Source organism: Chelon labrosus (assembly GCF_963514085.1).
Source record: "Chelon labrosus genome assembly, chromosome: 12".
Classification (NCBI taxonomy): domain Eukaryota; kingdom Metazoa; phylum Chordata; class Actinopteri; order Mugiliformes; family Mugilidae; genus Chelon; species Chelon labrosus.
Window position 1 is genome coordinate 24,725,805 of NC_140345.1, and position 15,674 is coordinate 24,741,478.

The 15,674-nt window shown below is 44.6% G+C and overlaps 1 protein-coding gene across 1 annotated transcript; it reads right to left on the reverse strand.

Moving 5' to 3' along the window:
- Positions 1 to 4: 4 nt before the first annotated feature.
- adcy3a (adenylate cyclase 3a) lies at positions 5 to 14,569 on the reverse strand (the record flags this gene model as incomplete). The annotated part of the gene is made up of 9 exons (XM_084556443.1): positions 14,310 to 14,569; positions 11,726 to 12,944; positions 5,895 to 6,044; positions 3,805 to 3,935; positions 2,214 to 2,325; positions 1,935 to 2,062; positions 1,337 to 1,495; positions 238 to 403; positions 5 to 19 (listed from the first exon to the last, which is right to left on the reverse strand). Coding segments are annotated over exons 2-9 (1,539 nt in total), but the record flags the coding sequence as incomplete, so codon positions are not given.
- Between the last annotated feature and the right edge of the window lie 1,105 nt (positions 14,570 to 15,674).

The following is a 15,674-nucleotide window of genomic DNA, read 5'->3' on the forward strand; positions in this document are numbered from 1 at the left end:
AAGAGGTTACAGACAGCTTCTAATGTGGAAACAAGCAAACAAGAAGAATAGAGTGATGACCGTAAAAACCTCAAGCTTCAATAACAAATTGACTCAGGGCCACAGAGCAACTGTAAATTATATTAAAATCTAGTTTTGAGTGACAAAAAATTATACATTTATCTACTGTACTACTTTGCAATCCTGGTTGTCCATATTACAACATGTAACAAAGGGTGTGCGGCAGGTCCGACTCACCACGCCGTTGATGCCGTTCTTGCCCAGGGGTCCTTTAGGAACAACCACCAGGTAGGTCTCGATGCCCCTTTCCTTCAGGTAGTCGCAGCGGTCGCCTCCGTTTCCTGGCTCCACGTCAAACTCGCCGTGGAGACACTCGAGTGTGCTCTGTGAGATGTGGACACGGCTGGTCCACGTGGAACAAAGGGGTCAAAGGTTAAGGGCAAAGCTTTGGACACAGCTCTTCCAACTTCCAATTTCCACTTCTTCTGTATACTTCACAGAGTTAACTACATTTCCTAATAATTTGAAAATGTTGCACTGGTTTTTGAAAATACACAGATCAGGCATAACATTATGACCACCTTCCTAATATTGTGTAGGTCTCCTTTGTGCCTCTAAAACAGTTGTGACTCATCAGAGAATGGACATGGGCCTTCTGAGGGTGTCCTGTGGTGTCTGGCAACACAGTGTTGCTAGTGGGGGGCCTTTGAGGGGAGGGGCCTCTGTGGATCATCCCACAGATACTTGATCAGTTTGGGATCTAGTGAATTTGGAGGCCAGGTCAACACCTTGTGCTGTTCTTCACGTTTTTTTGTTGTTGTTTTTGTGTGTGTGCCTGTGTCAGGCTGCATCCTGCTGGGGATGGCTGCTGCCATCAAGGAGCGTCATTGCTACGGGGTGGGGGTACCTGGTCTGGTCTAGGTGGGTGCTACATGTCTAAGTAACATCCACATGAATGAATGCCAGGTCCAAAAGTTTTCCATCAGGACACTGGATTGTCACAAGATGGACGACGTTATTTACTTCTACTGCCAGTGGTCTTAATATTGTGGCTGATCGGTGTGTATAATTCCATATAATTCCACTTTATGGATGGCTGTTTCCTGTTTTGTAGCCGTTAGTACTTGCAGTAGTTTTTATGGGACATTCTGGTCTCTATACTGAGTGTGTCTAATAGACAGGAGTCAGTAATAGAGCCATCTGAACTGCACTCTGGACTCACAAGGGGCCTACGGGGGCTAAAAGCTACACAGACATAAATTGCCAGTGGATCGAAACAGCTTCCTTTCCAACACTTGACCAAAGTTGATGTCTTGCACGGAGTTCATGTTCTCACCCGGGTATCCCTCCAGCCTCCATTTTGTTGGCCACGGTGACGTCCGTGGACCAGACATCATACTGCCAGCGTTTCTGTCCCAGCACTCCTCCCAGGACCGTACCGCTGTGCACTCCGACCCTCATGTCAACATCAGTCTGCGTCTTCTCTCGAACATACCTGTGTTCGGTTCACAGATCAACACCGTTAAATAACAAGCAGCAGGAGGCATCATCAACCCTGTCCACTCTTTCTCTAGTTTCATGAAACACTGTCTTGTTCAGAGTGGCATTTGGAGCATGAAGGCACCGCAGAACAAAAAAAATAAATCGATCCATGTACACTTGTGTGGGGTCGAAACATGTTACATCACAATCAATTTTAGCTTGATGACCTTCTCATTGTCAACCACTGTTCATTTCACTTTATAACACAGCTGCAGTCCATGAAACGTCAATACGAGTCCATCAGAGTGATCAATTCCACACTGTGGACAAAGTGACTAACACGCTGCGTCACCTGAAAATGCAGCTCACACCGGCTGATCTCTAGAAAAACAGGCCCGGCGTCATGCATGTTTATTCAAGGCTGATCCTGAACGCCTCGCGTGTGTACTCACGAGATGGCCTCCACCATCGCCAGGCCCATCATGATGGAGCACGCGGCGTGATCCTCCCTGTAATCGGGCAACCCGCAGATACAGTAGTAGCAGTCTCCCAGGATCTTGATCCTCAGCTGGTGATATTTCTAAGAGAGTAGATGAGTTTTAGTCAGAGAAGCACTCAAAGACTGGGACTAGAGTCTTGCCGTCACTTGATCAGGTGGCCGTAAGTGGTTGCACTACATTGTCCGACATCCCAAATTCATCACGTTCCGTAAAAACATTGTGAAAACTTACTGCAGCCAGCTTGTCAAAGCGGGCGAAGAGCTCGTTGAGCAGTTTGACCAGTTCCTGAGCGCTGCAAGATGATGAGAGCTGGGTGAAGCCCACGATATCTGCAAACAAAATACTGGAATAGACGACAACAACAACAACAACAACAGGAGACACATATAAAGTAACACATTAGTACTGGTGCCACGCTGCTACAGGGTTTTCATGCACATTTTGAGGCAACTGTACGTTCTACAACTGGGCTGCAAATATTGTGAAACTCTTACACTGGGTATTCACACATGATGAGAACAAAGAGGGTATAGATCAGGTGGAACTATTATCTAACCATTCTCACTTCTCCATTTCCATTTGATTGTAAATAGGGAACCTATTGCTGGTTAAAGCCTCATTTAGTTAGAGACTGGAGGCTACATAGGCTGCAACACAGAATAATACAGGCTGAGGGCTTTTTAGGAATTATCATTAATACCTTTAATAAAGACATTAGAACTGTTTTACTTTTTTAATTATAGGCCCTTTTATCACAATATTTTTCTCATGTACGTGTCAGAATATAAATCTACAAAATAATAGTACTAAGTTAACCGTTAAACACTGAACTGGTTTTACCTGCTGTAATCATTACTCTGGTTCCTACTGGCCATTAGACTATTATATCCTAATGAAAAATAACTTGCTGCACTCGTTTCGTGCCAAATTATGTGTTACAAGTCAAGACTTGTCAATAAAGGCAGTCAATAAAAATAAAAGTCAAAAACAAAACAGAAGCGGACCAAGTTAGTGAACACTGAGCTCCACTACAGCTGCTGAAATATGATTTGATTTGCTTTTACTGTAGTTTAGTTTAATAATTCTGTGTGCACTCGGGATATTATTGTGCATGCAACAGCAACACTAAGTTACATTTTATGGGAGGTGCACGTCTTAGGTTGCAGTACAGGGTTCAGAGCTAAAGCTAAGCAGACCCTGCGCAGTCCCTAGTGCCGTAGATGATGACGTGCACCTCCCCAGAAATGTACCAACGTGCCGCTACAATGCAGCTGCTTCTCCATTTCTGCAATTTTCGAATTTGCATGACTCGTGTTCGGCAAAATTTCTGTGAACGTTTCAGTCGCCGTTGTTGAAAGTGAAGCAGGAAATAGAACCAAAAATGAACCCGTCTGGCAAAAAATAACCCAACTAGTGTTTGGGTGGCGTTGCTACAGAGCGAGCCAGACTGACCAGTGCACAAGTATAAATGGCTAGCACTGGCATCAGCTATGTGCGTAGATTATGGCGTCTATGTCCTGCAGTACTATAAAAGAGCCTTAAACCAGCAGGCTGTAGTAGGAAACACACAACTTAATGCTGCAATGCAACTTGCAAACAGTACATCAATGGTTTCTGTTGTGTTATGTTTAGTTTTGTACATGTTACTTAACTTTCTATTATGCTATTTCTGACTGTGCATGGGTTAGCTTGAAATCCTCTCTTGCTGCACACCATGTTGAATAAAATGCAACAGAATATGACATGCCAGGCCACCAACTAACTTATTCTGGGCGGTAGATGCAAAGCCTTGACGGTCAAACGCCAGCAGAGGTCCCCTTACCTGACATTTTCGTGCCTGTACATGTACATGGTGTTGAACTGCTGCATCTCTTTCTGACTCGGTTCCTTCTTCATGTCCTGGAGCATCTCGTCGGCTATGTGCTTTGGAAGAATGGAGAGCAGCAGACGCTCCTGTGAAGGACAAAGACTACCGACAGTAAGCTCTCGAACAGACAGTTCAGAAACAATTATCTACTCATTTCTTGATGGTCAGACTTTGAAAAACACTCATTGGGACATCCCGGTAGCGTCATGGTTAAGACTTATGCAAAAGGACGTCAGCACTTCAACAGATCTGATTCTAAAGCGTTTATCACAGGTCATTCCCCTGACACAGGGTCCTATCAAATAAAATAATATGAAAACAAAAACTACTGACTTAGATCATTAAAAAGAAAAAAAAGCAGAGTGAAAATCTATTTCTGGACCCACATTAGGTTCAGACATGTGGAGGTATTTTAGCAATAACCTTCAGGGAAACTTCTCCCTAGGTGCCTTGCATGTCTCTCCACTGTTTCAAGTGTGTTCACATGGACGGGTTAAAAAAGAGAGGTGTTGACCTGGCCTCCAAATTCACTAGATCCCAAACTGATCAAGTATCTGTGGGATGATCCACAGAGGCCCGTCCCCTCAACCCACAGGACCCAAAGCCCCCCCACTAACAACATTCTGTTGCCAGACACCACAGGACACCCTCAGAAGGCCCATGTCCATTCTCTGATGACTGTTTTGGAGACACAAGGGAGACCTGCACAATATTAGGTCATAATGTTATGCCTGATCAATGTATCTAGCCTCAAATAACCCACCCTCCAAACTAGTGTTTTCAGACTTGACAGATTTGCATTAACATATTTTAGCGTGCATTCCATCAGAAGCTGATTTTTTTTTTTTTTTTTTGGAACATTAACCTGCAGCAGCTGCTCACGGATCAAGCAAAAAAAAAAAAACAACAACAGGGAGATGAATAAAGCTTTCCTGAAGCCTGGAGAAAGAGAGCACTGTTTACAAGAGCTGACTGGCCTCAAACTGTCAGCGTGGCAGCAGAAACCCTGCACACAGTGACCCAAACACAGCACACACAGATCCGTAAAAAAAAAAAAAAAGGAAAACAAAAAGCCTCCATTAAACACACTTGACCTGTGCATTTCAAAACGTCCTTTAACACAAACACACGGACAGATTTATGCATCGGGGAGAGGGGGAACTGGGGGGGACTGGTAAGAGTGGTGGAATGGGCCGTCAATATCCTTATCAAAATCTGACAAAGGCAGAGAAGGAACAAACAGCTGAGCGAGTCTGCTCTGTGATTACAGCTGACATTGTCTCTGGGGATGAGTTGCTATGGTAACCAGAGGCAACCGGATGGCCCTTGATTGGTCGGCAGCCCTCGTCTCCCGGCAGCCCGTGCTTCTCCATTAGTATGCTCGTAGTTTCTTCCACTCATGGTTTTTTATCAACCCCGCCGCTTCTCGCGACGCCTTTCGTTCTCATAACCTCACAGCCTCGTCTCTCTTTCCCTTCTCCCTCCCCTCTGCACGCCGCAAAAAACATCTATTCCATAAATAGTGGTGATGCAGAATGCCCCGTGGCCCCCGGATGTGAGGAGAGTACAAATGCTGATTAGCTGAACCGGCTCAAGATCAAGACAGACTTAACGTGCTGCCGGGTTTGACTGTGTTTTAAACAACGCTAAGAGAGACGGATGAAAATTTTATCAGCGTCCTCCAAGTTCGCCTCCATCTTGAACCCTTCACGCGCTCTGTCTCACATGCCATCACTTCCTGTCTCTCTCTATCAAAATAAAGGCACGCAAAAAAAGAACGTTAACTCAGAATAACCGGAAATGAGGTGTTGTGCTTTACGGCCAATATGGTGTCATTATGGTAACTTCTCCCACAACAACCTCTCCCAGAAGGTTGAAACAGTCTTATAACATGCAGTACAATGTAGAAAATACTAGAGAAAATACACTACTGACTGGCACCTTATATAGGAACCTAAATGTGTATCTGCATTTTAACCCAAAAACGTGTAAATAGACCTTTAAATCCACACTCGTCGACACTAAAACGTTGGCTGTCATCTGACCTGTTGCTGGCTTTGCTCCTCCAGATTGAGTTTGACCTCCAGCGACTGTCTCGCCTCCAGGAAGGCCTTCCGATGCTTCCGGTCGGCCATGTAGTACGACATGATGCCCACGGTAATCGCACAAACGTATATCACAATGTTGGCCAGCAGCTGGAAAACAAAACAGAAGAGAAAACAGTCAGAGCCCGACACAAGATGAACGCTGGCGTAACAATGGAAATTATTTCTGTTCTAAACCGTTAAATAAGTAAGGTGATTAGGGCAGCCTTAAATTTGCCTAATGCAGTTAGTAAAATGGCCGTTCCAGCTAATTTCTGTGTTCACTTCATTTAAAAAGATTTATGGAAGAAATCTGTTGCAGAGAGCTACATATGCTGTTCACATGCAGGCTTGTGCAACTTCTCAACTGCCCGAAATGTCTATGGAGATGGAGAATGCAATCTTAGAATGACCAGTAGCAACGTTAATATCTTAAAGACCTTATTGTACCATATCATCCCAACAGATCACTTCGGTCTGAAAGTGCAGGCCTACTTGTGGTTCCTAGAATTTCAAAAAGCAGAACGGGAGGTAGAGCTTTCAGCTATCAGGCTCCTCTCCTGTGGAACCAGCTCCCAGTTTGGGTCTGGGAGGCAGACACCCTCTCTCTATTTTTAAGGTCACGCTTAAGACTTTCCTTTTTGATCAAGCTTATAGTTAGGGCTGGACTAAACCATCCCTTAGTTATGCTGCTATAGGCCTAGGCTGCTGGGGGACGATGCACCGAACACATGTCCTCCTTCTTTCTTCTCTCTCCTCTCTCGCATCCTCCGCTTTCTTTTCTCTGGCACAGAGCTCTTGCCCTCTAATTTCCTGTCTACTACTAGTCATGCAATTCTGTGCTATTACTGTATAGCATGTTGACTGCTGTGTGTCCCTCCCCTCCTCCTCCTTCTTCTTGTGAGTATCTCTGGTCTGGAGTTGTGCGTTTCCTGTAGAGCTCCATACTACATCTGTTGTCGTGGTCTCATCAGCCTGCCCAGTCTTCATGGAATCCTGCAGTTATCCACTCCTACCTGAATGAACAGTTCTCCAACCTGCCTATGATTCCTCTTACATTTTCAAACTGTCATGTAACATCATCAGTTTGTATCATAAGATTCCGCTTTAGTCAGATATGTGTATCTATGACAGATGTATGTTTATCTTGCTGTTCTCTTCTCTCTTTCTTCTGTCTGTACCCGGCTGGCCTTAGGCAGATGGGTCCCTCCATATGAGCTGGGTTCTGATCAAGGTTTCTTCCTGTTGAAAGGGAGTTTTTCTTTGCCACCGTCGCCTTCAGGCTTGCTCTGGGGGTTTCAGGCCGGGTTTTTGTAAAGTGTCTTGAGACGATTTGTATTGTTATTGACGCTATATAAATAAAATTGAATTGAATTGAATTGAATAATACCAGGAAGTGGAATTAGCTTTTAGGTTTGTGTTAGGACAAAGCCCCAGTAACTGCTTCCTCAAACGCAGAAGTTAAAAAGGAAACAGGTTTCTCGTCTATGACCACATTGACTGAACTGAAGATAAACGCCGTGCAGCAATAAGGCGTTGTTTTCTGTTTTTTCTGACCAGCTCTACAGGACAGACGGTCCACAGGTTCTGATTGTATTTATGTGTCCAGACATCACCAACCTATTTGTACAGGTTATATTATACAGAACGTGTCAGCGGCTATGCTGGTGATGCAGCTTCCTAATGTGCAAGCATGAGAAATGGAAGACCAAAGACTGTTCACATGCGTGCTGGGTGATCTAATCACAAGTAGGGAGCTCTGCTAGGTCTATTCACATATGTCTCTAGTGACCACTTGTGATTTTCTGACCATTTATGGAAATAAACACATGAATCATGAGTCACTATCACAGATTCCCGTAAAGCCCTCCCTGTGGTCTGTACTTTGTGCACGGGCTGCACAAGAACACGATAAAAACGGGGCTGAAAGTGGAAACCTCCAAGTATGAAGTGGTAAAATCTGTAGGTCCTCGAATGGCCAATTGAGGCCGGCTCCAAAGGGGAGTCGAATCCCATAGACCAGGGGTGTCAAACATACGGCCCATGGGACGAAAGCGCGAGGGGTCGCATTGTTTTAGTAAGAGTCGCTGGCAGTCTCAGCAGACACTCTATCCCCAAACACTTCAAAATTCATCCGGCTGCTTCCGCCCTCTCTCACATCATCAATAAACAACAGTGACGCAGAGCACTGGGAGCCATGTTTGATCACCTGGCCTCCATCATGTTTTTCTGATGACGTTGTGTGCTTTGGACCACGAGGTGTTCCAAGCCTGCCACACAGGTTTTTCCTTCCCAGCTTTCTTCTGCAGGTTGGTCTGCTCCAGGACTCCTCTCCTGTTATTTATTAGTGAAGTCTAATCTGATCTATTCATGAGCCTTCTGGATGGTGTGCACCTCATAGTCAACGCTCTGTATTTGTTCTTATGACGTGTTCTCTTTATATTAGACTCAGATAACGTGCATGTCTGGCTGGATGGGGATTGAGGCCAAGCATGGAGGCCTTATCATGTTGCTGATGTCACCAGTGTGTATAAATATAATCTCAATTTTATTTTCACTGTTATGTGCAAAGACATACGTGAATTTAAGAACTCACTAGCTTTGATTACAGCTCACATTCTCTGTGACATTGTCTCAATAAGCTTCTCCAATGTCACCAGATGTATTTCCATCCAGTGTTGCATTCATTTTTCACCAAGATCTTGTATTGATGATGGGAGAGTCTGACCACTGCACAAAGCCTTCTCCAGCACATCCCAAAGATTCTCAATGGGGTTAAGGTATGGACTCTGTGGTGGCCAATCCATGTGTGAAAATGATGTCTCATGCTCCTTGAACCACTCTTTCACAATCTGAGCCCCATGAATCCTGGCATCGTCATCTTGGAATATGCCCGTTAACATCAGGGAAGAAAAAAAAGCCACTGATGGAATAATCTGGTCATTCAGTATATTCAGGTAGTCAGCTGACCTCATTCTTTGGGCAACATAATGTTGCTGAACCTAGACCTGAGCAACTGCAGCAACCCCAGATCATAGCACTGCCCCCACAGGCTTGTACAGTAGACACTAGGCATGATGGGTGCATCGCTTCATCTGCCTCTCTTCTTACCCTGATGCCCCCATCACTCTGGAACAGGGTAAATCTGGACTCATCAGACCACATGACCTTCTTCCATTGCTCCAGAGTCCAATCTTTATGCTCCCATAGCAAATTGAAGCAATTTTTTCCAGGTAGCCTCACTGATTAGTGGTTTTCTTAAGGCTACACAGCTGTTCAGTCCCAATTCCTTGAGTTCCCTTCACATTGTACATGTGGAAATGTTCTTACTTTCACTATTAAACATAGCCCTGAGTTCTAATGTTGTTTTTCTTTGATATGATTTGACCAAACATTTAAGTGATCACCGACCACGATCAATCAGGATTTTTTTCCCAACCACATTTCTTCCTCCAAGACGATGGTTCCCCACTATCCTTCCAGTTTTTAATAATGCGTTGGACAGTTCTTAACCCAGTTTTAGTAGTTTCTACAATCTCCTTAGATGTTTTCGCTGCTTGATGCATGCCAATGATTTGACCCTTCTCAAACAGACTAACATCTTTTCCACGACCACAGGATATGTCTTTAGACATGGTTGTTTAAGAAATGAGAAGCTACTCATTGCATCAGTTGGGGTTAAATAACTTGTTGCCAGCTGAAAGATAATCATCCATGCAGTAATTATCCAACAGGAGGTTCCTACCTATTTGCTCAGTTAAATCCAGGTGGAGACTTTTTTTGTGGCCAGGCAGTGCATTGTACACCTAACTTGAATTCCTCTCTATCAACAGTGTATTTTTATTCAGCCATGCACCAATTAAAGTGAACGTTCTCCTTTATTAAAGTGAAGCGGCTAAGTTGAAGAACAACAAACACGTCCTCATCCGGGTCATGCCAGGTCTGCGTCGTCTGCTGATGTAAAAGCAAACACACCTTTATCAAGCTGCACTGCAATCTTCTCTTTTGTTTCCGTGTACAAACGAGACAATGCTGCCTCTGCAAAATATTTGCAGATTGTTGGCTCATACCTGCGATCGATTGCCGTCAATATCTTTACAAACTCAGAATTTTCAGCTACCGTAAATGAGTCCCTCTTTGACAAGAAATGCCAGCGCTCATATGATTTCCTTCCACCTGTGCCCAGTTTTCTCACACGGGCTGACACTGGAGAACGAGGCAACTAAAGTATGGAGCTAGCATCAGGCTCTCAGGCTCTTTAACAACTTTACACAGCAGAGCGGTCTGTTCCTGTGTCGAACACCAAAACCAAATCGTTTCCATGTCACTGAAGAAACGTGACTACTTTATTTGGCATTATTTCGTAGTGTTCCGCAGCTGCCATCACTCCAGCTTGTGCATGTTAAAAAGCTGCAACTCCTACACACACTTAACTTGACTATCTTAGCAAACCAAAAAAAAAAAACACGTGAAACAATCGTACGTAATTGGAAAAAAAGACAAAACTGCACCAGGTATAAAACTGAAACTAACTGAATATGTGTCTGCTTTCTGCTGGAGACCGAGTGTTATTTCCACAGCCACCCAGCAAACACTGGTGCGCTCTATTTCGGCTCGGCGGCAGCAGGGCAGCTCCCACCTCTCTCCCATGCAAACCAGCCTGCACGCCACAGACTGCCGTTAATCACAATCCACACGGCATAATCTCGTTACACAGCTAAATGGAGTGGGTTGCGGCTTAAAATAGAGGAAAATGGTTAGTAATATGACATGACTAATATAGAAATGCCCGCTAACTAGATTCATAAGCAGAAATTTACGGGCGATCGCTGCTTCTCTTCACGGATCTGTCTGTCCGCCGGTGAAGAGGCGCGTCCTTTAGCCAGCTCGTTACCTGTGAAATCCTGCCTTGTTTTCCTCTCTGTGGTTTATGTGGTTGCCATGGTCACACTCAGACATGGTGGTTCCTAATATGTAGTGGTGTTTAAGGTTCGAATGTGGGATTTCAGGACTTTCATGGTTGAAAATACACAAAACACAAGTATACCACGGCTGCAACAAAAAATGTTTCTGTCCTTTTGTGGTAACTTCAACGCACTGAGGAGTTCCCTCACGAAAATTCATCAAGAGCCCCGATATCTACACCTGAAAACCAGAGGACACTGAGATACTGGAAATGTGGAAAGTCTTTCAAGATGGTTTAAACAACCTACCTGCCGAGTACCTTAAAAACTGCATGCAGACTCACTGAGGAGAACTTGAACAAAAGGTCAAAGGCTACTCAATCAGGTTTTTCCTCTTTCCTGCACTTTTTGCATTAAGTTAAAAAGGAACTTTTTCACAGACTGTCTGAATGTGTGCTGTAAAATACAGCTAGTAAATGCTCAACACAGAATAAAAAAACTAAATCGTATTAAAATGCTGTTTAGATTAGCTATCTAACCTTTTAGTTTTTGGCAGGATTTGAAAAGTGCCAGCCAAAGTCAGGGCAGGGCGATTTCAATGAGTCGTCTCGCCTCAAATGTTTGTTTAGTGAATTCCTGACACGCTGTATATCATTTTGTGCCGAAGGTTATACTGCCTTTTATTAAGTTCCTTAGCGCTGCTTATGTTTACATAAAATAAAAGATATGAGGTCTTATCTGTGAATGAACCTAAACCTTGAGGCCAACATGGATGGTACCAGAATCGCGAGGGAAGCTGGATGAGTCCTGAAAATTTTTCTCTTCCTAAAACGTTGGAGATCTGGCTGCAGGAGATTACACAGGAATGTAAACGCATCCCACTCTTACCTGTCTGACAAGTGCCGCTCCCTGGATGTTATCCTGCTGCTGCTGGGCGATGGTGACGCCCAGAACCAGGGTGTGAACCCCGCAAGATACGGCGGTGATTAGGACGATGGGTGTCAGTCTCAAAGGCAGAGTCAGGAAAAAGGAAAAGCTAAAGAAAGCCTGCCACCCCACCGTGTCGCTGGCCTGGTGGAAGCGAGCATAGTTCAGACCCAAGTAGCAGAATATCTGGGCGGCTATGAGCACCCACAGGGCGTAGGGCACCACCCGTCTCGAGATGCGGTCCGGCAGCAGCCCGCAGCGGCACAGCAGGTACAGGATAATATCCGCCGCCAGTCCCACCGACGCCACCAGGACGGAAGCCAGCTTGTCGGTGGTGTAGACCACCGCGCACATGACGATGATGTAACTGTCGAACAGGGCGGCGAACACGACGAGAACCAGCAGAGTTTCGTGCCGCTGCCGTCTGAAGTAGGTCTGGTAGAGGTTCTCCAGGGACTCGGGCGCGAAGGTGAGCCGCATGAATCGGGGCAGGCAGAGGCAGCAGCCCGAGCTTCGCACCGTGACTTCGTGCGTGCGCCCCACGGCCTGCCCGGGGTCAGAGGGCAATGTCACAGAGCAGTCCGCCGAATACTCTGCCGAGTACTCTGGCTCGGAGAAGGCCCGGTTCCGAGGCATCATGAAGACTTCAGTAAAAAAGGGAAATGATTTGTTGACCGACAGGAGTAGACCAAACGTGGAGCTAGCTCTCAGGTATACATCATCTACTGGTTTCTCTTACTCTGAGTGGCCAGCTTTGTATAATCAATCACAGCAGCATGTCGATGGTCAGGACCTGTGCACCGGAGAGCCGTCTTCTCACATCGCTGCATCCGCGGCCACTCCATCCAACGCTGCACTTTGACTCACTCAGTCAGGTCCCGTGTCATCGGCACAAAACGAGCAACGCCTACTCTTCCTCAACGTGATCCAGAGATTGTTTCTACTTCTTTTTTTGTTTTGTTTCTTCCCGCCCCTCCACATTCAGCTCTTACAAACGTGGCCGCTTCGCATGCTCCCTTCCACCTTTGTACTCCACGGATGTGCACCACGTCAGCGTCGACTTCATCAGCGCCTCATCGGCTAAGTTCATGCTCGCGTCACTTCCTCCGTCTCGGTGGTGATTCCTCTGCGTCGGAGAGCGTTTGGCATCTTGGCCTCCCATAGTTCCGCTTCACATGGCCTGAACAGGGAGGGACACAAGAGAAACACAAGGCGGCTTAATCTCTAAACACAGAGATGCATTTGTTTGGCATTAAACAGGAGCTTTTTTTTTTGATCAGACACACTACTAACTACAGCACAGGCCTCGAATCGTCCAGTTCCTTATCTTTTCCAACACGTTTACTGTTTCTGGTGTAAATATGATTAAAGACAAGATTTTAAGATAGAAAAACAAACCTACAAAGTCAGCACAGGACAATGAGACGCCTCGCCTCAAATGCTTCTTGATTCTCTGCCATTCCTGATATACCGCAAGTCATTTTGGACTCTAAATTGAACTGTGCACGCCCAGAAACCTTGGATGCTAACCTTTTTTTGATCAGATACACTAAAAAACTACAGGCCTCTGCTCCTGCTACTGCTACCGGTCGCTTTCTCCTCAGAGGATTCACATCCAATTCACTTTTGTTTTCCCAACCGGTCAGAAATATTTTATTACTCCCTTGGGAGGGAGGGAAACTGGGTGCGTCACAGCTACTCCAATAAACCACAGTATAAAAATACAAACACAGAAATATATATATAGAAATAGACAGAAGAATAAAACCTACATACAATAAGACCATGTATACAATTGAAATATAACTAAAACTTAAGATACAAATCACTATAAGACATTGCACTATGTTGAGGTAGGAACTGATTAAAAAGCATTTATTTTTAATTTTTAATACAACTGAAACTGACTTCATTAGCATCCAAAAATGTCCCCATGCGGAGGAGACTGGAAATAAATCCAAGCTGAACATCTGGTGATGATTAGTGTGTCATACGTGGTCCGAATTATTATAAGAAACGCATGACGGATCAAATTTAGAGGCTTTTTTGCTTGATTCTCAAGAGGCGACGTAAAGCTGTGGGGTTTGCTGCGAGGGTTTCTGTCCTTGCAGAAGAAGAGGAGTGGGAGGAGGAGGGGGGCAAGCTCTCTGTGCCCGCTGTGGGGCCTACCTCTCTACCGAGCTACATGTTGCGCTCCATCAAACACACGCGTTGTGGAAGAAAAACATTCAAAAACACGTTACACGGCCACGGCGAACGCAGCGACAAAGCTGTGGATGGACTGAGCGCTTTTACGCAGCGCAGGCGACCAATGTCCGCCACTTTACTGCCCAACAAGGCTCTTTAAATGGCTGCTTTAGCATCTCCGAGCTGCAATATATTTTATTTTTTAACGGAAAGTTCTCCAAATCCAATTTCCACTTTGGCTCTTTACGCCCACAGCGTCTCGGCGTCTAATTTGCGTTAACCGGCTGCAAAGGGTGATTTTTTTTCCTCCATGCACTACGACGCACATACCCAGTAGGCTACAGCTACATCCGCTTACCGTGTTGTTATGCCAGATTTCTGTCTCCTTTGGGTGCTAACGTTATTCCCCTCAGACAGATGCGCCTGACACCTGGCCGCCTGGCACGAAGCAGGTCTCATATATATATATATTCACACTCAGACCGGACAGAAAATGAATTAAATAAAAAAATAAAAAAAACAATTACTAAAAAAAAAAGAAAGAAAAAAAAAGAAACTGTTGACAGAAAGCCGCAATGACACCCGACGGGTACACAAACCCCCGCTTCTGTGTGTGGTTTTTTTCGGTCTTGGGTGTTTTCCGCAGGAGACGCGGAACAGTCAACATTAAAGCGGCGAATCCAAGACTTCCGGTCAGTTTCAAAATAAAATCCTCGCTTTTTTAATTTATTTTATTATTATTTTTATTTATTATTACTCGTAGGTTCGTATAAGATTTAATTTTAATATATAATAACTTGTACATTTCAGTTATGAGTTTTGTTGTCATGGTGACTTAATCCTACAGCCTGTGACAATTAGAAAAAAAGAGCAAATGTTATTGCTAAATAAAATAATAAAAATAATTTAAAGAGGTTTCGTAACAAGCTTTATTTAATACATAACTTGTATTACTTTAATAATGTCTTTGCATTAACTAATCTGGACACTTCCGCATTTCCTCGTTGCGTTTATTAAAAAGAAATAACTTGACGCTGACATGTCCCCGCCCTCTTTAACCATCACCTCTCTCTCTTCCTTAATGCATTTCCTTGTTTTCAGTTCATTTCTGTGTTATAGCTGAATTATTTGACTGTTTAAATCAATCCTCGTGTTTTAAAAAAATAAACTAAAGTAAAAAGAGAATACTTACTTTTTTAATCCTTATGTCAGCATTTGGATTTTTGGTCCAGGTGTGCTGCAGCCCCACGATCCAAGCAGATGAGTCTCAACCCTTCAGTGATAAACCGTGAATAAAGCCATTCATCTTTTGCTTCACATATGTATAAACGAGATCAATCTGGCTCTTTCCTGTGTGACCCCACACGGTCTGGCCTGCCTGGGCCTGCATCGATTGTTCCACTAAACCCCGGCTGTGTATCTCTCGTCATTGCGCTGATTGTTAGCCATCGACCTAACAAGCATCTCCTCTCAGTGCCCCAAACTAACTATCAAGGTCACATTCACGTTGCACAAGCGCAGACACGCATTGATCACACGCTTTTGGATTAACAGGCCAGATGACTCGACAGGAACATGTCATTTTTAAATCTGGGGAAGCCTGTTGAATTAACCTTTTTTTTTCTCAGATGTGTTGTAGTCCGCGGAGAATTGGCAAGCTCGTGGATGCATCATCAGTAATTAATCTACCCTCTGGATTTCCCCAATGATGTTACTGTGGGAG